This window comes from Nothoprocta perdicaria, unplaced genomic scaffold, assembly GCF_003342845.1.
Source record: "Nothoprocta perdicaria isolate Ctin4 unplaced genomic scaffold, notPer1 scaffold_8, whole genome shotgun sequence".
In the NCBI taxonomy this organism is placed as follows: Eukaryota; Metazoa; Chordata; class Aves; order Tinamiformes; family Tinamidae; genus Nothoprocta; species Nothoprocta perdicaria.
The window spans coordinates 26,711-52,214 of NW_020456087.1; the positions used below are offsets into that span (position 1 = coordinate 26,711).

A 25,504-nucleotide genomic window follows, 5' to 3' on the forward strand; every position below is an offset into this window, starting at 1 on the left:
ACCAGGTGCATAAAATTGACATTTTCTCCTCAAAACTTATGCTTTTCAAGTGTTTAATTATAAATGCTTGGAAAGTTAAAACATGAGGACAGCCTAAACATCAAATCTTACTTTACATTCATGGCACAGTTCATTTCCAAGATAGCTTTTTTTATTTTATGGGAACCTTACACTATTCAGCATGCAGTTTGGATGCTTCTCAAGGTATGTATGAATCATAGCGATATGAACATTGCACAAACTAGGCTACATCTCTTTGGAAATTAAACAGAATATTGACAAAAAAGCAGGGATAACAGAAATAGAAAACCTTCCCCCCCCCCCCCCCCCCCCCCCCCCCCCCCCGCCTTGACAAATCTCACAGGAAGGAATTCAAGTTAATTCCTATTTCTAGTAAATTCTTCCTGTGCAATGTTATGGAAGCTGGTAGATAAACCAGGATTTTGGAAAATTGCCATGAATTACACACTCCTTATTTTTGAAGCATTCAGCTTGATGCAAGAACTCTGCCACAGAGAAGGTGTGGACACTTGCAGTTGGGAAAGATCAGAGCAGAAACGCTGTGTGCGTACGTGTTGCAAGTCAAAAGCAGTTGTACCCATCAGGAACTTGTGTGAGCTAGGACAGTTTCTTGACTTCTCTATCACTGACTTGTAAAGGGAAAAAAATAGTTCCCCCTAAGTAAAATATAGGACTAACAAAAAGAATCCAAACAATGAAATTACAACTAAATTTTGGCATCTCAGGCCTTATGCCTCAGGCCCTACTTACTACTTTTATACCACAACACAAACTAACTGTCGTGATATCGATTATGAGACAGGCAGAAGCAACACTAAGTAGTTACTGTCAAATATTAGCTGAAAGAAATGAAGGTTTTGGAACAATCTGAACATGTTAAATGAAACTGTTCAGTGTAAGGAAGGAAGGTAGGTCTCTGAAAGGAGCTCTGCAGGAGACTGGCAGGGCAAAATCCAGCAGCAGGTAAGGTAGGTGCATTACAATGATATCCCTTTTTTATTCACAAGGGAATAACAGTAGGAATTAATAGCTAAGGATTAGCCACAGATATCTGGCATGAATCCTGAAGAATAAGGTGTTCAAACTGATGAGACAGGAAGCCAAGGGAAGTGAACTTAGGAAGCAGGGAAACCAACAGAGAGCAAAGAAGAGTCCTCATCAATGCACAGGGGACTTGAGAGAAGATAAATGAAAGTTGGTTACCACAAAACAAGCACTTGATATGAGCATGCATCTCATATGTGGTTTCATTATTACTCCACTACCTTCTAATACAGACTATGAGGAATTTGCCTGCTTACTTGCCTGATTTTGCTCTAGAAAAAGAATGAAAAAACCCCTACCTGGCTGGCATAAGCCAGCAGACTTCCTCACAGGTCATAAAGAACAAACAATTCTGAACTAATCTTAACTTCTGTCATTAGTTGGACTTTATAGCAGAATTCCAGAAGAAAACAAATGACCTGAGTTACTTAGCGCCATCCATCTTAGATTCCTTCCTCTTCCTGACAACCTACCCTGCTCTTGCTACATGAAAGCTTCTCCACTTCTGACAAAGCAGCATGAATTTTATAGGACCAAAAGCTTTCAGAGATGTTTTTTTTTTATGCCCTCTTCAGCCTTTCAGCAGAAGGCTAAATCTCTTCAGATCCCTTCCAAAATCCTGATAAATACATAAACATTTCATATTGGTAAATCCTTTCTGATAGGATCAAACCATTTAATTTCAAAACTGAATAAATACAACCCTTCAATGGAAATCCTTTACTATAATGGTTTAAAAAGATGTTACTTTCCTTATTCGTTGGTCAGGCAGTGCTGGAATCAGGATTATCAGAAGACATTATACTACACAACATACCAACCAAATTCTGATTATGTCTTGGGCATATAAGAAAAACATAAAACATATTCCCTCAGAGCTCAATGATGAAAAGTGGATAGAGAAAACTATTAATATTACTTGTACAAAATTTCCATACTTCATTACATCACACAACCAGCGAATATTTTCTAGGTTTTTTCTTTTTTTTTTTTTTCTTTTTTTTTTTTTCTTTTTAGGAAAAGAAAAAAAATCCTCATTTTTTTGCAGTGACTGCTTCAAGGTATTTATATAACCTAAAGTTGCCTTAAGCTCCTAACCTAAATCCTTTAGGGTATGGAAAGTTAAATGGTACGAATATCAACTACTGAATTTTAAATCACAAGACTTGCCTGCTCCATCTTTGTCAACGTCACTACACATGTTGTTTACATAAGTGTTTATAAAGTTGTCCCATTTAAAAGGAGGTTTCTGGTTGCGAAACTGTGATGTTCACAAGCTCTTATATGCTGTGAGAAAAGACTTCCCTTGTTTTTCCAGTTTTACCTGCCAATAATCCCCTCCAGCAACAACCTCATCTCAAAACCCAGGACATCTTGTTAAGAAAGGAATCATCAGTTTTGGAAATCTATAGTAAAGCTATGCATATGATGTTCTTGTTTTCATTGCCTGGTTGTTTTCATTCTCCTGGCAGGAGAACTCCACAAAGCTTCAAATGTGGCTTTTCCTTTTTTACCAGAGAGACAAAGGTAAAATGGGGAAAAGGAGCAACACGATGAACCATTCCCCCAGTCCAATGTAACACAATAAAAAGTCTTATGATTCAGTAAAGAGGCAGATGAATATAAAAAACAACATCATGAAAAAGATCTTAAAGATCTCATCAACAGAAACACATACCTAAATATTATAATCCAACTAGCAGTGGCTTCACATCAGTGGATTAGGAACAGAAAAACTGGTAGGTTGACAGAATCAAATAAGGGAATTGAACACCAGGGAGGAGTTCACATCTTATGAAGATGGAAGACAGATTCTGATTCTTTGCAATGTTTGTCAAAATGCATGGTACAGAAAAAAATGAAGAAATGTAAAGAACAGCCACAACTAGAAATAAGGAATAAATTGTCAGTATTCTGAATTTGGCAAGAAATTATTTTAATTAGTGGAGTAATGTCATAGTGGTTGTTAATATATTTGATGTGGGATGCTCTAACTTCCCACATTCAAATGATACCTTAAAAAAATACACAGGCAGTGCTTTCTACAACCTTTACTTGTGGAAGATACTGATAGAGAATTCTGAACTCCCACTACAATTCTCCTAATAAGAACAGTACCATATACCAAATGAACAGTTTCTATTGCTAACAAAGAGCTTAACATATTTTTGATATTGAAGTATGACAGAATGGTTAAGTTTGGAAGGGACCTTTGAAAATCATCTAGTCCAAATCCTGTAAGTAAATTAATTTCTTTTCTAAAAAAAATGCTTTATACATAGCTTTTACATTCATTTGCGAAAAAAGACACTTTAACCTGAAGAAACTTTTACTCCCGTAATTTCAGGCCAGACAAACATTAACTAGATGGGGCTTCCTAAAGAAACAGGGAGTATTATCCATTAACCAGAATATATACCCCTATAACACAGACAGACCATCTTACTCGACAAGAATATTCACTTCTATGCATTATACTGCAGTATGGCATAAATGTTTTAATAGGGTTGTTTCAATTCTTTTCAATTCAATTCTCAGAGCGGTGTGCTACTGAGACTCCACTGCTTATCCAAGCAAACTAATTTAGAACAAGTTCAAGTAATTTAGACTTAATTATAGTGTGGACCTCTATGCATAAACTCATAGAAACTAAGGGCTACCAAAGGGTCTCCAAACCCACCTTGCCCTGGAGCTTACAGATGCACAGCCCTCCTGTCACACAGCTCAAGCTTTCCAAGCTGTTTTAGCCACACAGGACTGCCCTGTCCCAGTTCACCCTATCCACTCAACCCTTACATCACATTTCTCAAATTACTGCTTTCACTTCTCTCACTTCAGCACCACTTCCAACCTGCTTTCATTGGATGCTGTATTTACTGCATCCAAGAAAAAAGAGAAAAAAGAAAAAAGAGAAAAAAACACATGGTAAGTCCACAGTGACGAGGTTTTGAATTCTTTGCACATACCTTTCCCAAACTGACAATTCATTTCTAAATGTGCAGCTCTTTTGCCTTGATGCCCTTAGTTGAACCAAAGTCCTTAAAGCTAGAAACACGTACAGGGCAGCTCACACTTAAAAGGAGGATAATGTCCTTTAAACATTTTGGACAGTAGCTAGCTCCTATCAAGGACACTGGCATAGTCACGTTGAAAGCTGCCTCATCAGTGAAGTCCCTCGCAAGTGACCCAGCGGTGGGAAAGGCAGGTGCTAAAGTGAAGCAGTGAAGATATTTGCTCACTTTGGCCACTCTTAGCAGCAAAACTAAGGTAGCACAGGCTGCATTAGGGCTGAGTGTTAAAAGGGAAGACCCTTCTTTCTGATGGGTCAGAGAGGCTTAAAAGGGAGGCGTAAAACTTAAAGCATTTAACACATTTACAATATGTTTTCAAATGATCTGTAATATCCTCTACTCTATCCTTTTAACTAAGCAGTACGATATTTGAGAGAAAATCAGTAAAGTATTTGTCACACATATTCCCTCACATCTATGCCTGAAGAGCTGAACTTGTAAAAGAGAAGGGTCTGTGAGCATCCTGGGAAGCAGTGTAGTTACTAAAGCTCCAGGAAATACACAGTTTAAGGGATCTAAAGATAAGCTCAGAAGCTGGAGATAAGGTGGAAAGAGTCTATTCAGTTTACAGAAGCTTAAATACATGGATGTCAGTAGCTAAATACTAATGACAACCTGAGAACCTTTGTCCACGCTGATGGTATCTTTGAATCAATCCTTTGTCCAAGGAGGCTGCCTGTGAGCTCTGTGAAGGTGTTGCAAAGAACTGCCAGGCCAATGCATAGAGTGCTCAATGCTTATCCAATTATTTGGAAAAAGAAAAAAAAATATTTTAAAAGAAAATAAAATCAGTCTTAACAAATAAACTGTAGTGTCTGAGTGGTGCAAATCTGGGACTGCAAACAGTTGGTCTTAAATCTTGCCAAACTTGTTACTTTTGTTATGGGATGCTTTGTCTAAATCTAAGGTAAGGCATTCAAGCTCAGTTTCCAACAGTCTTTTGGGAGAAACCAACTCCAAAAAGAAAGGTTTTGAATTTCTCATTCTAAAAGTCTCCGTTTGGTCACAGATTTTTCCCATAACTTCATTCAAAAAATCATCACTGCTGCTGCTTTAAATAAAAAGCTTTTTAACTGAAGTATATGCAGGCTTCAGTTAATCTTAATGAGTAAATGCCTAGAGAAAATCTTAACAAAAATATGCATGTGAATGATCTATACATGATCATTCATGTATAGACATGCACATCTAACAAAAAATATGCATGTGAATGATACTATGTGAATGATCAGAAACAGATATATAAGCTCTTTCTTTCCTTTCAAATTGAATTCAAATTCAAATTTCAAACCTCTTTCTTTCCTTTCAAATTTCAAACAAGTATCCTGCTGAAGCCTTACTGAAGAAATCAGATTCTATCCCTATTCTAACTTTTTTCTTGAATGTTCCTTTTAAAGGGATAATAGGGATAATATATACCCTGTCTTTTAAAATTACCGAAAATAACCAAAATGGCAAACAAAACATAGAGTATTTTTGATTTGATATTCCTGATCTTAATTAGTTAACATTATAACAAAGTAAAAGCAACCAATTTAAGGCATCTATCAGCACATGTTGAACGTAATAAAACTGTGAATTCATTCGAATCATTGTCATTACTATTAATCATCTAAACACATTCTTATATGTTATCTTCAGGTATCTGTGAATGGGATAGCACATTCATAGTCATTCAATTTAACTCTAAAATTTTAACAAGTCATCACATTTTTTTTTCAAGATTTGTGTGGTTACGGTCTACTTTACTAAGGAAGAAAGTAGAAAAAAAATATATTACTTTCTTATCTGTTTTCAAGAACCAAGCAGAACAAGCTAAACAGACTGCTGATGTTTTCAAAACAAGACAATTCCCTGGAGCTCTCTAGTTCCTGCTCCATTTTCTTGCTGTATACACAAAATTACAATAGGGACCATGGCATAAGATCCGTATTCTATTACACAAAAGGGCAATGTAACTATATAAGAACTTTATCAAAAACAGGCAACGCACTCGGCACATAATACTGATTTCTCCACACAGATTCAGAATACAGAATTAGAGAAGCACCATCCTAAGCCTGACACGAATTACAGGCTAAAGGGCATCTAAGCACACATTTAAAAAAAAAAATAAACAGGGTAATTAGAAGTGTAAGTATAAAACAAAGTTGTATTTAACAGGAGAAATAACTGTAGCAATGAATTTAGAATGGCTGTTTGCGAGAAGGCTAGAGAACAGATTGTGACTTTTAAAAAAAATTCTAAAATCTATCATCTCTATTCTCTCATTTGACTTTTTTTTTAAATGCTAAAATCCATCATTTTTATTCTCTCCTTTCCTGTTACTGGGTGTTGATGCTTAGTAATCATTACAAGTTGGAATGGACTCGGAATGATAGGGATTATAATAATGATTTCTAACCTTTCTGGGTGAATTTCTGTATAAATCTGTTACAGCATTTGCTCTCATTGCCTGATGGTTGTTGTTCCAAACTGTTATTTATTACAGTTGGAATAGGTAAAGTGGAACCACATTAAAGGAACAAGCGAAGCAGCACTGACAGAGCACATCTGTTCCTCTGGTATGAGCCTACAGTTTCTAGGCTCAGGTGTGATAAAAGATTATGTATATACACACATGCACATCCAAAAAAATGCAAATTGCCTGAGGGGTGGAGAGGCACAGAAAGCAGATTACACATACCTATAAGTATGAATGATAACACTAAGCCACACACTAAGGAGCATAAATATTCTCTTCTAACTGGAAACATAGGAAATTCACAGAAAAGTGCTAAAGAAAAAGCACATTGTACCTTAGTATAGCTTTTTCTCAAAACATTCTGGGGAAAGACTTGTTAAAAATAGCAACAACTCAAACACAAGGCTGATGGAGGTTGTGTGGGAATCTATGAAGTGAATGGAAACTCTCATAATTTAATAGCACTCTCTCAGGCAGAAGCTTAAAAGAAAATGTCTTTTCTGCCTTGGACAGACAAATAGATAAAAGATTATTCTCATTAGATGGATCACTGTGCTGACCTAAAAGTGTAAGTGTAGCACGATTTGGAGAACTCAGCTTTTGCAAATAGAACATCTGTCTCCTTGGGCAAAAAAGGTACCAGAAACAACACCTTGATATAAAAGAGTACAATAAAAAATTCTCAGTGTTCATTTATAATCTGTATCTCTGTCTTGAAGATATCTCATAAGTTCCAAGAAAAAACAGATGCCAAGACACACATTTTGTAGTAAATGTTTATGAGAGACCTGCATTCAGGCTCAGTGTTTCTTTTAGACAAATAATCAATTTCTTGGATAGTTCTTTTTGTTATCACATCACACCAAGAATGACTTCACTGTCGTACAATATAATGAAAGTCCTCAATTGCTTGGCTATGTGGAGATAGATGTGATCTCATCCGAAAAGGATTTTTAATAGGGGTGCAACAAATCCAAAGTGAATAGGTCTCCATGTATGATGTCTTGAAAAATACACTTGTCCTTCTCAACAGACAATAGCATTATCTAGTGAGAAGGATAAATGACCACCCTTCATCAGGCTTTTGCCAAACCACCAGTCTGATCGAACGTAAGATGACAGACAGCTTAAATAGATTCTTGAAATCCTCTGGCTCTTTTCTCTGATGGAGCATGCCAAGGAGGTTATTAGGACCATGGAAGAAAGTCTCCTAAAGGCAAAAAATACGGAAAACTCTGTATATGCTAGAAACTGTTAAGAACCAAATGAACCTTGTGAGGAATTTAAAACAAAAGGCAAAAGATTCTCCAGACTTGCCAAAAAAAAAAAAAAAAAATCTGGGATTGAGCAGAGATCAAAGGCGATTTAGATAATAAAAACAATACTTTGTTTGAAATTTGAATTAAAATTATAATACAATACGAAAACAAGTTAGCCAAGCCAATCAACACAAATCAGTAGAACGAGGTATTTCTTTATCTAAAGTAGCTGCTTTTACAAAGAGAAAACGTGAGATAGGAACATATACTAATTAAAACATTTGTTGGTCAGACAAGGGAATAACTAGGAAGATAAGAATATGTTTTGCCTGAAGGGAAACAATCTGACTGCGGAGCAGGTATGAATACAGATCCAATACAGAGACTGATTTTGTTCAGTATTTTCAATATTTTTTTTGCAAAAAAAAAAAAAGAAAAAAAAAGAGTACTCTCAGATGCATTTGGGAGACTGAGATTATGCTATATTGAAGTAATTTCATCAGCAGGTATAATCTGCTAATAACTTTGAAGACTGCAGTAGAAGAAATGGGATGGAACTGAAATTAAATTTTGAACTAAAGTGCATCTTTGTTATGACGATCCTTACGTATCAGTATGAAAAAAATACAAATATGAATCTGTTGTACAATACACTGATAAAACATAAGCTAACTTTGATTATGCTGAGGAAGATGAATTCTAGAATAAATGAGAAAAGACTTAAGACAATCTGTCTTACAAGGGAAAAAATGAAGCATCTTCAAAACCAACTTGGATGTGATCCTGTGCCACGTGCTCTAGGTGTCCCTGCTTGAGCAGAGGGATTGAACTAGATGATCTCTAGAGGTCCCTTCCAACTTAACCATTCTGCAATTTTGTGATCTTGACTTAGTCGATCTACAAAAATGCAGCTGAATGATTCTGTGTCTCCCCTCTCCCATTTTACATCAGGTAGATGCTACCTGCGTCTGGGATGGCACCGATGATTGTTCACCTCATATGATACATTATCCACAGGAAGATGCACAGCTTGAAATAGCTTTCCTGGTCTGAATATCAGGTTTTGCTCTTGCCAGCACATACCTGCTGCTGCTGCTGCCAGATCACCACCACTTTGGGTTGTATGCACACACCAAATAGAATATAATAATTATTATTACGTTGCCCATCTCTGAAAGCACAGTGGGATGGCAGGACTGTGGACAAGTATCTTGCCTCAAGAGCAAATGAATATAGACTTTACCTTAAGAATACTCTTTGAGAAATTAATGGATATATTACAATTAGTAGGAACAGAGAGGAAAAGAAAGACAAAAAAAGGTACGAGTGTGGAAGCACAGGAGGCACAGCAGGAGGGATTCAAGCAAATGTGTTGGTGGCACACAGGTTTTAAGTTCATTCAGGGCATAGTAGGCCATGCAGCTTCTCAGGATACCCACCAAGGAAACAAAAACCTAAAACAAGGGACATTCTACACCCAGACTTAAAGAACTAAGCCACTGAGAGATGATATTGGCATGATAATACACAAGGTTAGGTAAGGAGAACAAAGCACAGTAAATAAATACTTGATTCAAGAAGTAGGATGGAGAAGGAAAATCTTAATCACTGCCAGGTCCTAAAGTGTCAAGAAGACACATCCAACACCAACTTAAGGATACTAGCGTAAGAAGAAAACAAGAGAGCGTCCTGCAAGCCATTGCCTGGAAGCAGACCAGGTGGATATACATCTTGGTGCCTTTGAGCACGTAGATAAAAGAGTGTGATTAAGATCTGATTTGAGTAGGCATGACTGCTATAGGAAATTACAGTATTCGTAGGGACTGAGACACTGAAAAAAATAGTAGAAGAAAACCAAACATCCAAAAATCAAGCATGTGACCAGCAATGAAAATTCAGCAAAAACATGCTATGTATTATATTCTTGAATCTATATTTCATGAAGAAACTAAAACAAATCAGCTGGCATAGGTAATGAGTATTGATATCCCCAAAGAGAAAACAGAAATGAATTAAGAGGGAAGTAAATGTTGTTCCAAGGACCAGCTCCAGCAAGACATCAAAAAGGCCATTAAACAGCAGCCTTAACAAGAGTCAGTGACTGGACCTTGACCAGATACTCTATAATAAAAACATAGCTAACAATTCTTTCATAGTCATTTCTAAATTAAGATGCTGAATGAAAGACAGATATAACTACACTGCTGTTTGAAAAAAAAATATCAACAGAGAGTTAAAACTTCAGATTTTGGACAGGTGCGGAAAAAGTGTGGATAAGGAAACTAATGAGAGAAGGATACATAACTTTTCCTTTTCTTGAAGTAATGCCGACCCAAAATTACCAGAATTCGAACAAATCCACCATTTTGCCTTTGAAGAGAGCAGAATAATAAAAAGTCTTGGTCCCAAAGCTGATAGAAAAAAAAAATTCGAGGTTGCTTGCATGGGTGCTGCAGCAGCATAAGTAAACGTAGGTCAGAACCCATGCAATGCAGTTGTGAGTTAAAAAGACTGTTGTAAAAGAACACGTTTTTTCTGAAGAAATACTAATGCAGAAAAGTTACTATCTGCAGCTTAAGAAAACCCCAATTCATTAGTACAAATGAGAAATGCAGGAAATATGTTGTGCATCAGAGCCTCTTTGTATGTCTCCATATAATGGGTCTGAAAAGTAGCTGATTCTATGAATTCAAGAATTGTTCTGTATTTATAACCAATTTCTAGCTGCTCTAACATCCCTCTTGTGCCCTGTTATAAATAGTTTTTCAGCATGAGACAAGGAATGGAGTCAGATTTTGGTACTGTTCTATTTAATAAAGACTGTGGTTACTGTTGAACATGGTACTACTTGAAAAATGGAAAAAAAAGCAGTTAAATAAAACAAAGTCAATTAATTTGATTATTGAAATTTAATGTTCAGTTTAAACATAAATCTTTATTTTGTCCCTCTAAAGAGTTGACATATCTATTTTGGCATTCACAAAAAAAGAACTACTGTATTTCTCAAAAATTTTAGATGGAATTAGATTCTGCTTTTAGTATTTACAAGGCTTTTTTTTTGGGGGGGGGTGTTTTTTATTTTTTTTTATTTTTTTTATTTTTTTTATTTTTTTTTATTTTTTGTGTGTGACATTCCAAGCATATCAAGCTGCTTATTTCTTAGGTTCAATGCCTTGCTGTGGCATATAGTGTTTCTGTATAATACCAATCAATATTCTTAACCACAATTTAAACTAAAAAAGAGACTCGTTCAGACTCAATTATTCACATGCCTTGCCAGGACTAAACATTAGAAATAATGAGAAAAAAAGGCAATGATTATATGGAAAATATTCTGGTATCTTAATTAGTAACTGATTTGGAAAACACTGCTGCACCGTGTTGAGGAAAACATAAGAAGATACTGGAGACTGCCATTCATTACTAAGCAGAAGCAGTATTTCTCATCTCAAGACAACTCTGGCTATTTTCTACTCCAATTTCCATTCTTTTGTTATCTCTTTTCATTAGATCTCATTTATTCTGCTATCTGCACTGAAAAAGATTATAAGGAAATGATACCCAGAAATAATCTCTGAAACACTGGAACTTCTTAACAGGACCAGATCATTATCTACGTAAGCATGTGTGTCCAGAAGCAGCTACCTGTTTTACAACAAAAGGCAAGAAACCCTTGCAGTGCTTGGAGTGTGATTTCATCTGCCTAGATAGCCTAACAAAATTTATAAGTTTAAAATATCCTTTCCATTTTTCATGTTCCTCCCCTACATGACAGGCAGATGGCTTTGGCCAAGTGCTTGCTGCTTATTTAACCAAGTTTCCAGGTAGCAATGGTGACAGCATATAAAAACTTCAAATTCATGCATAAAAAAGAAAAAAAAATTGCAGAGTGTAGCATATGCTCCCCCCCAACAGAACATCAATGGACAAAACAAATTATTTGCTCAGTATTAGTATTTAATTTTTGCTAAAACAGAGAAATTTGAATTTGCTCAGATTCCTGAAGCTGGAAATATATATTCTTAAGATGCAACTACCTAGCAGCAATGAAAGAGAAGAAAGCTAGAAGCTGAGCAGGGATATCATTTCGCTGCTTACCACTTGAACTAAACAAAAGACCTGATCCCTTCTGGCAGCACTTATGACACAAACATGTAATTGTTTCTGCCTGCCTACAGAGAATGTAGCCCTGACTACCTCTTACAGAAATAGAAATACTAAGCCTTTTAGATTAGGAGAGAAGGTTTTGCTAAATATAATGAAATGCAGATCTAGTGGAACTCTGGAGACTATTACCAAAATTTAGCCCCTCTCCTTTTGAATACTATAATTTAATTTTTAGAATGTCCCACAAATGTCAAATAAGCATTTGATTCTAAGCAGAATCAATGGAATAATCTAGTTAAAAAAAAGGCAGTAAATAGTAGGTTAATGCTGTATATAAAATGACTTACAGTTCAGTATTTACCTTGAAATGAATGTCTTGCATTAGAAATACTGAGGTAAGGACTTTTTGTTGTTCATGTTTTTGTTTTTGTTGTTCATGGCAGAAATCTTTTCCTTGGATCCAACAGAACATTTTTAGGGCTCACATTTCTCACCGATTGTGTATTTCAAGCATTATAGATTTTATTAAGCAGTTACACTTGTCATATTGTTTTCATCTGCATGATCATCTTAAGAAGAAACAGTAGAAATCACAGCACCAAATGCATGTATTTACTTAACTGAATGTCACTATCATGCAAGAATTTCTGGTAAACAATCTGATCTTTCCTCAACTGCGAAAGAAATAATTTACAAAGTCTTTCTCGATTCTACTTTCCCATCTAATATCCTAATATCATTGAATATACAACTTCTTTTTGAAGTAAGGTCACAACACTAGATTTAAAAAAAAAAAAAAACAAAAAAAAAAAAAAACACCCACAAAGAGAGGCTAGCTCTAGTTTCAAGTTTGTAACCCTTTTTAAGTGTGGAAAACTTGCACCAATGTCCAGAAATGGTTTAGATAATGGTTTAGATAATAAAATATTTTAAATATTTTAAAAGTTTTAGAAGTTTAATCCATTTTCCTGAGCTTTTTCATTTCTGAAATCCTCTGCAATTGAAATATTTACATAAAAGTTACTAGCAATTGATATTTTTATATAAGAAATACTAGGTCTTTAAGAGAATTCAAAATTAATGATAACACAGTTCTTATTAGGAGAAAGATACAGAAGACTGAAGAATGCGATTAACTAGTAGAATTAAAGTTCCATTTTGCTAAAAGGAGGAGTGGATGCAACTGTGGGCTGGTTAGATAAGTAACTTGCTAGAATCTAAAAAACTTCTGAAAAGTAACCTTGCTTATTCATTTTAGCTGTCTGCTATCTAGGTATAATACTTTTTTATTATACCTAGCAAAAATCTGTTTATCACATCTACATTCATGTGACTGTGTAACTTAATATCAGTAAGGGTTTCATCTGTGTCATTAAAACCAAAAGAGGGTTAGCTGGAAAGAACCAGATAACCAGAAAATAAAGTAAGGAAGGAAAACATCATTTTTCTTGAGCATCAGGATATAAACATCAGGAACAAAGTAGCAAACTGGAGGAACAGTCCCTCTCGTAAGCACTACCTCAGGTTTCTTAGGCTTCTTCATTATCAAAAATAACACTGAAAAACTTTGCACATTAAAATAGAAAAACAGAACATCAGTGAGAATCATGATCTTGTGAACTGCAAAGTGAATATATCTTGTCATTGGAATGTATTCCTGGCAATAATTTAAATTCTGCTTTTAGTCTTCTGTATGTGTTTCCTTTTGACTTTGATACATATTGTTGACAAAAACTAAATATTATGTGATTTAAATTTAGGAGAAGCAAGGACTTTAAACTTGAAAGATGTGATTTTCTTTCAGAATAATTTCATCTTTTTAAGGGTGGAAAATAAGAAATTTTGAAGGTTTGACTCCTATATTTCGTATGTATTGAAGTTATTCTTCTAAGTTATCTGAAGTAGATCTAAGATTATATGTTGCAAGTTATAAACAAAATGAAACAAAAAAAGTCAAAATTAATGCAATCATAAAAGCTCTCTATATTCACAGGAAGAATTTCACACTAATTAACTTATTGCTTTTCTAGCTGAAAATAACATTGCATTTAAGATCACAGAAATGCCACCCAAGAACACAGACAAAACTATTATAGGATCGCATAACTTGAGCAGTTAATTAAAATTAGATGAAAAATCTGAGCGCCCCTCTGTATCATGCGTAATGTTTGTCATGTGGGCATTCAGCACATTCATTCAACCTTGTTGAGAAACCAGTAAAATTTAGAGGGATGCAAGCATATTGTACATGGTAAAAAGGAGAAAAAAAAAAAAACTGCTATAATCATGGGATTTATGGATGAATGACTTCAGAACGGTGGAGTTTCCCCCTGAGTAAAACTTAAGATTGCCTCTATATCTGAATATAGTTTAAATGCTCTTTGAAACATAGTAGATTTTGCTCAAAACTCAAGTGCATTTTACAGTACAAGAAAGGGGCTCTATAGAGATTTATTTAAAGCTTAAAGAACAACTGAGGACACTTAGTTTTCAGGAGGTACCCAAAGATAGATGGAGCAGTCCCAGTGCAAATTTGTCTTGAAAAGTCCTGACCTCACAAGAGGTTATAGGGAAAAGTATAACTCCTTTTTATGAAAGGATTAAACTTTTGAAGACTGATCAAGATCTACATGTTTTAACTCACTATATATCATTTACTACTTTGTCAGATTTTTAGATAATATGAAAGACAAAATGTAAAGTTATGGAAAATTTAAATTATATTTCATATTTTATGTCTGTCTAAATGCTCTGTGTGTATATATATAAACATCATTAATTTTCACAGAATAAAGCTATGAAAAGGTAAAGAATTTTTCTAGGAGACTGGTCAAGGGTGGTAGTGGTAATAGTGGTAGGAGTGGTGGTGGTAGCAGTAGTAGTAGGAGAAGCAGAAGTAGTAGTGATACCCTCTCCTGCACTTTCTCTTCATTACACTCATACATTAGCAGCTTGCTACTTACATACATTCAATATAAATCCCATCACTGCAGCAACTTGTTTTTTTTTCCCTAAGACACAATTTTCTGCTATGCACATTTAAGACAAAAATACAGTAACAAAATGGTGTAATGAAAAACCTGGAATATATACTTCACAAAGACATCTAGAGCCTCTAGATTTTTGCTGAACCACAACTTCAAGCAATATGTATAATCAAAGAAAGCTTTAAATTGCTTTTTGTTGAAAATTTCTCTCTTATATTTCAGGTTATATATACATATTTAAGAGCTGTGAAATGAGTTTGTAAAGCATAGCATGAGAGTATTAAAAAAGATTACATTTGCAAATCAAATAAAATAATTTGAAATATCATCTGGATGCTATATCACAATTACCTTCATCCACACTAGAGTGTGATGCAAGAGGTCCAGTGTAAATTACATTCATATTGCATTATTAGAAAGTCAGGATCCAGAAGGCAAAACATAATGATATCACTGAATTCATCTAGACATACTGAAAATCTTCAGGAATATGAATGAACAATATCTCTTATAAACTTCAGATAATGTTTGAAAATTTGAGGGAATGAAAAAGGATGGGACATAAGGATAACAAGAGCAGAAAGAGTTTTGTTTTCTTCTAGCTCCAAAGATTGTTTTTTCTAAAACCTTATTCTAGAGCAGCTTGTACCATCTGCTTTTAGAAGACACTGTAGAAAAGCTGGACTTGCTCTGATCCTGCATGGCAATTCCTGTGTTGGAACAGTGGTGTTGTTTCATGCATTTTGAACAAAATTTGATCCTGCAGCAATAACTGAAAATTGTGGCCTATAACGAAGTGAGAAAGCTGAAAAGCTTTGAACAGCTTCAGATTTTTAAAATCAGTTTCAAAATTCTTGTAGTTTCTTTCTAATCTCTGAATCTTTGGTAGCAGTCTAGAGGAGTCCATTCTGCTTCACCTTTATTCCTTACCACTTTATTCCTTACCACTGTAGTATCTTGCTTAAAAGATGTAGAGATTTAGAGATAATTCTTACCAAAGATTTTTAATGTTGCTATTGGTCTCTGTTTTTCTTTAGTCTTTTCTGTATTGTCAAAAAGCAGATATGTGAGTGTAGCTTCTCTGTTTTGAACTCTTCTCCTGCTCTGATTATTCTAATGTAATAGACTTTAAGATTTTAATTTTAAGACATAAGATAAGTGGCAATTTTTAAGTCAATGAATGAAAGAAACACTTGAGGATAGAATTCACTGAAACCCTTCAGCAGTATACATATACATATGTATGTGTATAAAGTGAAGCTTACTTGTGCTGTCCACTGTAATAATTTTGATTTTGTTGTAACGAAGGTGAATATTGCATAAAAAGTTTCCATAACGTTAAAAAAAAAAAAAAAGAAAAAAAAAACATTTCTATGGGTGGTTGCCAGTAAACCTTGATTGCTGATAGAAAAGAATGAGGTAGCAAGTAAGAAGAACCAGTACATGCTGACAATCACTTTAGCAAGCAGAATAATCCTCAAGGATCACGAAACAGATGAGGAAGAACATTATTGTTTGCCATCTGCTACAAGTCTATTAGCATGTCAGTATCTGGTGGCCACAGAAAGATCTTTGTGACATGAACCCATCAAGTGAAATCAGACAGAGAGTTCTTCTGTTGAAAGCAATCCTGCTGAAAGTAAATATAACAGGCTTTGCCACTGTTTGATTCACTTAGTTTTTGATATATTGAAAGTTTGATAAAGCACACTCATAGAGTTAATATAAATGATTAAATGATATAGCATAATCAACAAGAACTGAAAAATAATCCCACAAGGTTGGCATTAAAACTTTCTTTCTAGTCAATTTAGAGTTGTTTCCAAATGTCAGGCAGCAAATATCTAAATTTGTGCAAAATGAATTGGCTTGAAACTGTCTTAAATACGTTAGTACTAGAGTGGGGCAGAACTGCCCCAACCCAAGCTAGAAATTTGCACATATATTTTCTTCACAAAATACTAGATGCTGAATGCTGTCACTCAGTGGCAGGATTATCTATATTCCTTGGGACAGTAAAGGCATTCAGGGGATTAGCAATTTCATATTCATGATGGATAATACAAGAGAGAACATGGAACTTCAGTAGTCATAACACGTCCATGGACCCACATACTAAACTGTGCAACAGTACATATGGAAGGAATTACACTAGCTTGTATTTATCTATTACTTCCAAAATACATCCCTTGCATGCGAAACAACCTTCATCAGCAGAGGGAAACATTAATCTTGCCTTTTAAGTCTGAGCACGGAGCTTGCAAGGCATAAATGTACTTACTTTTGGTGTTGGGCAGGACGCAGTGGAGAGACGCGAAGTGGCCTGGGCACGAGGCGATTCTGAAGGGGTAGTGCTGAGGGAGGCTGTATCACGTGGGAGCACCTGAACGCCACGAGAGATAATGGAATCTGGAATCTTAAAAAGACGGGAGAAAGAATTAATAGTCAAAAATACACTGTATTGAAATCTTAGGCAAAATGTTACATCTAAAGTTGTTTAGAATATCCCACTCTTCAATCTGCACTCTTGCTCATACTCTGTGCTGGCAGCAGTGGCACACGGATCAGTTAAACCGCAATATACAACAGAAGCTCAGAAAATGGGAAGGCCTTAAAGCTTAGAAAATAAACAATAATATATATATTTTTTCTTATTAGGTCTGCTTCAAAATGAACTATGACCAGCAGTGACTGTTGTGCTGTGGCCTGGAGGGCAGCAGACTTCCCATGCTCAGTCAGCAGACAGAAAACCAACTACTGACACTAACTAGACCCCTGTGATAGTCTCTGGAGAAAAATTATGCAGCAAGCAAATAGCCTTCTTCCCTTACATTAAAGAATTTATGTCTGCTATAGAACCTCTTTTAGATAAAGTTACTGTTAGTAAAAGCTGAAGGCCTCTTTGAGGAGAGCCTGGACAAAAACCAACAAAAAAAGAGAAAATATCCAAGCTGTCACTTGTGCTTAATAATATTAAAAGAAACAAACAAGCAACAACAACAAAAAAACCCTAATTTTTGTTTTCTATAATATATGTGGAGGCTATTTCTAAGATGGAAATTTCAGTGACAGATCCTTATGGGTATTAACATACCAAAATAAACTATTTGTTTACAATTTATCAATTTACAATTATATATTACTTTCAGTAATAAAAAGAGGTATCATTTTTGTTTTTTGTCTATTCTGTCCAGTTTTATCTCTAGTCCCAAAGAGGTAGAAGAATGCATTTAAGGTTTTCTTAGCATTAAAATATTGAGTCTTTGCAAGTTGGCTGCTTCATATTAGTGCAGGTACCAAACTGCCTTTATAATGAATTGACAGTTTAAAGTATTAATTTCTTTTTATAAAATGAAAAAAACTCAAAGTTGGAGACCTGATCTCTAACATTAGTTATAAAAATACAAAATGCAGCCAGCAATCCACTATAATTTACACTCTACACAGGCTTATTCGTATTTTATTTTACCGATTTTAATCTGTTCTTTTTTCAGAGGGAGTATTGTTGCTGTATCAGATTACTCATCCTGCAAATTACTGTTGTGTCACAACAGATAAGAAATAGAAAGCAGAATAAACAAGTCCAAATTCAGACCTTGAAAGGAATATATATACATATATTAAGACCCCTCTCCTCAGTAAAAATTTCTTGGCTCAGCTTGCTGTTGAAGTTCTGAAAGAAAAACTAAAATATATAAATATTTTTGAGGGACATAACAGTTATGGGCAATTAGGAGCAGCAAGAAATGAAGTTCTAGTGAGAAAGTAAACTACTTTAAAAAAAAAAAAACTATTTTTTTTACAACCAGATGCTGAACCTGGCTTGCATTTAGTCATTTTTGTGCATTCTTGCGGAGTAGGCACTGAGGACACTGGAAAAGGCATTCTTGCTGAAGGCAATGGAAAATACTTCTTTCCAAAAGTTTTTGTGACAGAGGTCATCCCAGATTAAAGACGTGCAGGGACAAAGTTCGAATGGTACTCAAAGAGCAGGAAAATGAAAAGGATATTTGATCCCAGGAACGAAAGGGGATGTTCTTAATGCTCTGCTGATTCTGTCCACTAAATGGTATTTCAAACTAGTTCCAAGCACAGAGGAAGTTCGATCATTTTGGCATCTGCTACAGGAAATGAAAAGATCTTGACAACAGTTCATGGAGGCAAATAGTCATTGGTATTACTCCACTGCAAAATCAATTAATTTTACCTGCCCAGCAATGATTAATACTCATGCTGCCATCCTTTTTCTGTACGGAATGCTTATGTTGTATATTATGTCTGCATAACAAAAAAGGTCGAAAGTCTTGATTTGTCCTGTATGTGCCACAACAGGACATTAAGGCAGATTTGTTGTCTCTCTTACAGTTAACTGTACAGCTTAATTGTACAGTTAAAATCTCTCACTTTAAGGTTCAAATCATTAAAGACTGCTTTTGATGTGTTTTTATTTTCAGTTTCCTTGGTTGCCATCTATAAATAATGACATCTAATGTAGCAAGTAGTAAGGAGCAATAGGATTTAGAGGTGGTAACAACTGGTACCAAGGATGCAGGGTCGACACTACACTTTATTTTGAAATAGTAAGGTGGGATAAAACTGTTAACTAGCTTTACTTCATAATTACTAAGCAATCAAATTAACACTGTCTTCAGCAGAACAGTAGGTTGCCAATGTTAGCTGTTCTGTAACAGCACACTTGTGTTTATCAGACACCTGCAGATGCTCTGAATGACTTTATGTATGTAACAACACTTCACTAGTATGTAGTACATATCCTAACATATAACTTGAATTGCCAAATTGGCAGGGTCATCTAACCTCTGGTATAACAACCCCTTTCCCCATTTACTGACTACCGTAAAGCTTCTCCTGACTTGGCATGTTCTTTTTCCAGAACAGTTTTACACACACAAACACACACACAACTTTACTATTGTTTCCTTAATTCTGTTAAGATGAATGATTCCTGCACCTCACCTCCTTCACCCCCCCTGTTAACTTTTTTAACTGTATGCAGAGAGAATTACTGGCTTCCTTGCATTCTCATAGAAAGACCTTTAGTCTTTTTGTAGCTCTGCTGTAAAGAAGAATGAACTGAAAATAGCTTTGTGCAGCACTGCTGAATTCAGCAACTATCCTAAGACTTCCAAGAATTAAGGGTCACTGTTGGCATGCAGCACTTCATTATGATGGTCAACAAAACTTACGAGCTTTACCAAACAGCAGTAACACTTCACTATTTTTCATTAAAAAAGTTAGATGGTGATAAAGGTCCCACAAAGTGAGAACAGTCCATGAACCACAGTTGAAAACCTTCCATGGTAGAGGACTTTTCACTTTGTTAATCTCCCTCTCCTGCTCCCTAGGAAAGTGCTGAGCAATGAAAAGCTCCACCGGCGCTGCAGGCCCCAGGCAGCAAACTCTGAAAGCCCTCATTGACTCTGCTAGAGCTCAGAAGGCCACAGTCACTGCCCAAAGGGCAAGAAACATAAATAAAAAATAAGAAAGACTGTGCAAAAATTGATGTCTGACACCTAAGGGCATGTTTGCCATGGAAAGACTTCTCATTAGAAAACAAAAGAAATAACATTCAGTCATTTCTTGCGACTAGACTATACCTGGTGGATCATATTTTATCTTTGCCACTCCATGCATGGTAAGACTTTCCTGTGTTTATAACATAGTAGTATGGAAAGAGATTTTGTTCCCAGTGTATTATTAACTGTTTTACAAGTTAAAAACAGTAAATATATCAGTATAAATAAAACAGTAAATATATACTGCTTTATACATAATTGTACTGTATTGTACTGTACTGTATACATAATTATACTGTATTTGTACATAATAAAAACAGTAAATATATGGGCATAAGCAATCTTTGCACCCAAAAGTTAAACACAGGTTTCTTTTGCAGTGAGAAAGCCAAAACATATTGAATGTGGGATTACACGAAATATGGATAATACTCTAATCTGTTAAGAGATAATAACTATTACAAACATGTACTCTTGCAAAGAATTACCCTTACTCATATAAATACGAGCTGTTTAAAATCTAAAAGGATAATGTGCATGAGTAAGGATTTGTACTGTTTGCCCCTCAAACTGCTAACACTTTTTCATGATCCTTTCTTTTTGTAATTTCTATGTGTGAATCTATGGGTAATCTTGAGGAAAATCTGCTTTAGAATGAATGATTTCTGCTCTATTGCTGTGTTTCTAAACTGACAGTGTTCTTGTGTCAGTCATTTTCCATCGGCATTTTAATTAAAAAAAACCTATTCCTCAGATGATCTTTACCTAAGTAACCTACGCTGCAATCTCCACTATAAATTATGAAGTGAGTAGAGGTTCTCATTACTATGCAAGATAATTCTTTTTCTTCTTCTCCAGAAACAGTGCTCAAGTAGTCCCTACTTGGAATATGAAGGTTTTGTGGGACCAGTGGGACACCAGGGAGGTGGTATAAACAGGATATTCTGTTCAGGACAAGGATATTCTGATTGGCAAACACCATACAGCCTGTAATCAAAAGCACCATTTACCTCTGCACTCATTTTCTCTTGAGATTCCACCTTAAATATGTTAAATACACAGAAAGAGTGGCAATCTTAAGTTTCATACTGGCATAATTTTTGGTACAACTACAACTTTTAATACTTCCCTTTAAAAACCCTGATTAAGGATATTGCTGTAAAAAACCATAAATTTTGATAATGGCATAAAACTAAAAGGATACAATAAAAGAAGGAATGCTTTTAAATCTTCAAGATATCTTTTTCTTGCTCCAGACAAAAGGCTGCATGCATTCTGATGTGACTGTGGGTGTCTGTTACCTTTTTCATATAAGATCCCACAACAGAAACAGAATATTCCTTTTGCAAATGATAGCAAGAACCAGGCTTCCCTGCCGTTACTCTGGTTACTCAAGAGTAACCAGATATTATCTGGTGCCTAATTCCCTATAGGCAAGTGGCTAGATTTCTTACGTCTTTCGGAACAAAACAGCTATTTCTGCAACAAAATGACTGTGACAATTCTAGTCTCCATTTAATTTCATCTGAAATTTTTTTTTGCATTAGACCATCTGACTGATGGCTTAGACTACTAATATCCTAATGAGCAAAAGAAGTGCAACCTCTAGTCAACAAAACTAGAGAATATTATCTCAAGAATTTACTTTCAGATTATTGGCTTACATTGAATAAATGGGTTGGGGAGGGTATGAGTCTCTATACCAACTACTTTCCTTAGGTTTCTCTTACCTACAGTTATGCACACAATAAGATACATTTTATTCTTCGTGTCACTACACACATTACTCTGTTGTGATTCACATCTAGACTAAACCTTTGAGACATGGAAAAGAAATTATAATATTCTGTGGAAGCCTGAGTTAAAACTTCAAGGTCATAATATCAGGGTATGGACCAACCTAAAGCTGAAGTTACCATTTCTTTCTTGCTACTCATTGAAACAATTTCCTACTGTTCACTGGAATTTAATAACTTGCAATAAGAGTCCACCATATCCAGACTCCTCAAGTCTTCTCTTCTGTTTTTGAGAAAGAATACTTCCAATCAGAATATAAAAATAAAAGAGAAACTCTGAGTGATGAAAAGTAAATTATGAATGGTCAGTAGAAATGGTGCATTATGTTGACATAGAAGTTACTGGAAAAAAAAAAAGGCAAAGCAATGCAAATGAAGAGAAAAAGTTATCACAATTTCATAGCTCCAACATTATGGTGTTAGAGATTATTTTAATTATATGCAATAAATGAATATATTAGATGATAAAGCTGATGACCTTTCAGAAGCACAAGCTTTAAAGCACGATTATCTCAGCAGCCAAAAACTGGCACTACCAATTTTGCTCTGTTTAGTTTCGTATTTTCAACAGAATATTTTCTGTAGTAGTTTGCTAAAAGACAGCACTGCTGTCTATTTGTTAGCAGAGAATAACCACCACCGTCTGTTCACACACTAGAGTAGGAGGCAGGCATATCTTCAGATACTGTTAGTGCAAAAGCCTCTCGCAGGGGCGTCTTACCAGTTCTTCTGCACTGCCTGCCGCGTGATGGCAAGAACTGATGAGACCAGGAATGGGCTGTTCACCTTTTGCCATGATAACAGCTGAACGGGTGTAGGATGGATGCTTCTAATACACAACACATAACAGCTATGAATACAGTGACAGGAAAACATGAAACTGTACAAGCAAATGACTGAAAGGGAACGAGGTGAAAACAAATAGGATACTGAAATGCCAAACTCTTATGAACAGAGCCACTCTAGATCCCAGGTATCTTCTGCCTTTAAAAATCATACAGATTATACATCTTTGCCTCTACTAAACAAAACTAATATATTTAAATTTGCATCAATAAAAACTGAAGTTTAATGATAATTAAATTCATTCTTTTAAGACATACATAATTGTGTTTTTCAATATAGGAGGAGATGATCTCCAGCTGCAGCTGTCTTGAAAATGCCCCAAAATGTTAGACTTGATTTCATATTTTTGGAGTTAGACTATTGCTGCTTTGATTTAGCAGTTGTTTATTATCATTCTGAGTTACTTAGATTTTCCATTTGCATAGTAGGAATTAAAAGTATAGCTTGTAGAGTAAATATGGAATAAATTATTTTGGAAGAAAAGCCTTCTCAAATATATAGAACTGCATTGTCTTTCTAGTTGCAAATTAAAGGCATAAAACAGAGGCAAAAAATTATATAATGCTTCAAATAATATAATTATTTTTCCCTCAAAGAAATACTAACATATTAAGTGAAATAATTATTCACAAGTATTGTCTTTTTTTTTTTCATTTTATAGTTTAAAACGTGTTATTTTGGTTTGAGTAACACTCATCTATAATTGCTGCTTAAAGCAATACACTTAAGGGCGATGCAATGACATATAAGTTAGTGGTAGAATTTCACATCTCTTCCATAGATAAGTAAATTGGAATATAGCAGTCTGGATAGCTTTTTACTTAATCTGCTGTCATATTTTTTATCATTATTTTTTTAGAAACCAATGTTGTCTTTTCAAAATGGATACTGTGGTTCTCAAAATTCTGCTGTGATTCTTTAATATGCCACATATTGGACTTCGCTCATTCAGGCACGTAGGTACTTTGAACTATAAAAAAACACTAAAAATAATCTGTCACATCGCATTGTATGCTAAAAATGCATGTTATCATCAAGATAATAAACATGATGTTCCACTAAAATTTGTCATTGCTGAAAAAAACAAGATTCACAGATTCTTATGAAGCTGTATTTCTAGAAAACGTACCTAAAATACATTGGTTCTAGCACAACATCAACATAAAATTTTAATATGCAAATAAATACCAGTGGAAAGCACCTAAGATCGAAACCAAAGCGCTTTTTATGGAAGGCAGTCAGACTCACCTTAGCTGCAATGGCTGCTGCAGTTATATGTGAAGAGGAACTGTCCTCTGTTGACGCAACTCCACTGTCCTTCTTCTCTTCCTCCTCTTCCTCACACTGTACTCCTTTGTCTTCGGTCTGCTTGTGAGGGCTGGTGGTTGGAGGAGGAGAGAGAGGAGGTGGTGGTGAAGGTAGATCTTCAAGTTCATCATGCACCTCCTTTACTTTTACAATGGCATCCCGCAAAAGATCAATGGCGTGAGGTAGGGCTGGCAGTATAAACTGAAAGCATTCCTACGCACAACAAGAAGAGAAATGACTATGAAAAGTTACCTGCAGAAGCAAACAGGGATTCGTCAGATTTGCTCTTAAGGGGTGCTTGTGACTTAAGATATTTTTTCCATCTGACTATAAATAAAACTCAAAACACCTTGTGCTCATTGAGGGAAAGAATAAACAAACAAAAAATCAGAACCTGACCCAGTGACTCTGCAATATAATTCTTTTTATTCTCCATCTAAAATCAAAAACAGCTAGAGCTACTTTAACCCAATATTTTAATAAAAGTTAGGAAAACAAGAGTTAAAATCTCCTGAATACTTAATATAGAAGCCAATTCACAGCAGCTGGCAGCATGCTACAGAAATGCAGGATAAAAAAAAAAAAAAAAAAAAAAAAATTATCCCTGCAGGGACATTAGCTTCAACTCATTCCTATTATGTTCTTCTCACATTTTGAGGGCAATTCATAAGGGTTTCCATAATTACGCTTTTATATAATGATATACTTTTTTATTCATGGACTTATCCTATAAACTGGAAGAATGACAAGCTATGCTGTAGTAACTAATTTCATGTAACTCAAAAAAATGTTCTTAAATAATCTGTTCTTTAAACCTCTCCTTGCTCTGTAATACTAAAAAAGGAAAAAAAAAAATCAGAAAGTTTCCTTTCTATAGCTGGAGAAAAAAAATGCAGATGCTAAGTAATTCTTCTTGTGTATGGCCACTATGGAACAAGAAAACACATTACACACAGCTACCTATTTTGCTAAAGTTTGCTAGTACTTCGCAGAATCAAAGAATCCTTCAAGATGAGAAGAACCTCTGGATGCCAACTAGGGCAGCCTCCTGCTCAGACTGGGGT

General features: G+C 35.2%; 1 protein-coding gene across 1 annotated transcript in view; it reads right to left on the bottom strand.

Moving 5' to 3' along the window:
• The window catches only part of LOC112957970 (gephyrin-like), a gene marked incomplete at its 3' end in the record, with an annotated part of 201,292 nt that overhangs the window by 26,663 nt on the left and 149,125 nt on the right, over positions 1–25,504 (bottom strand). The window contains exons 8-10 of the mRNA XM_026051762.1: positions 24,381–24,653; positions 23,008–23,115; positions 17,235–17,369 (exon numbers count right to left, since the gene is read on the bottom strand). Coding sequence (XP_025907547.1) covers positions 17,235–17,369; positions 23,008–23,115; positions 24,381–24,653 — 516 coding nt within the window. The remainder of the gene's footprint in view (positions 1–17,234; positions 17,370–23,007; positions 23,116–24,380; positions 24,654–25,504) is intronic.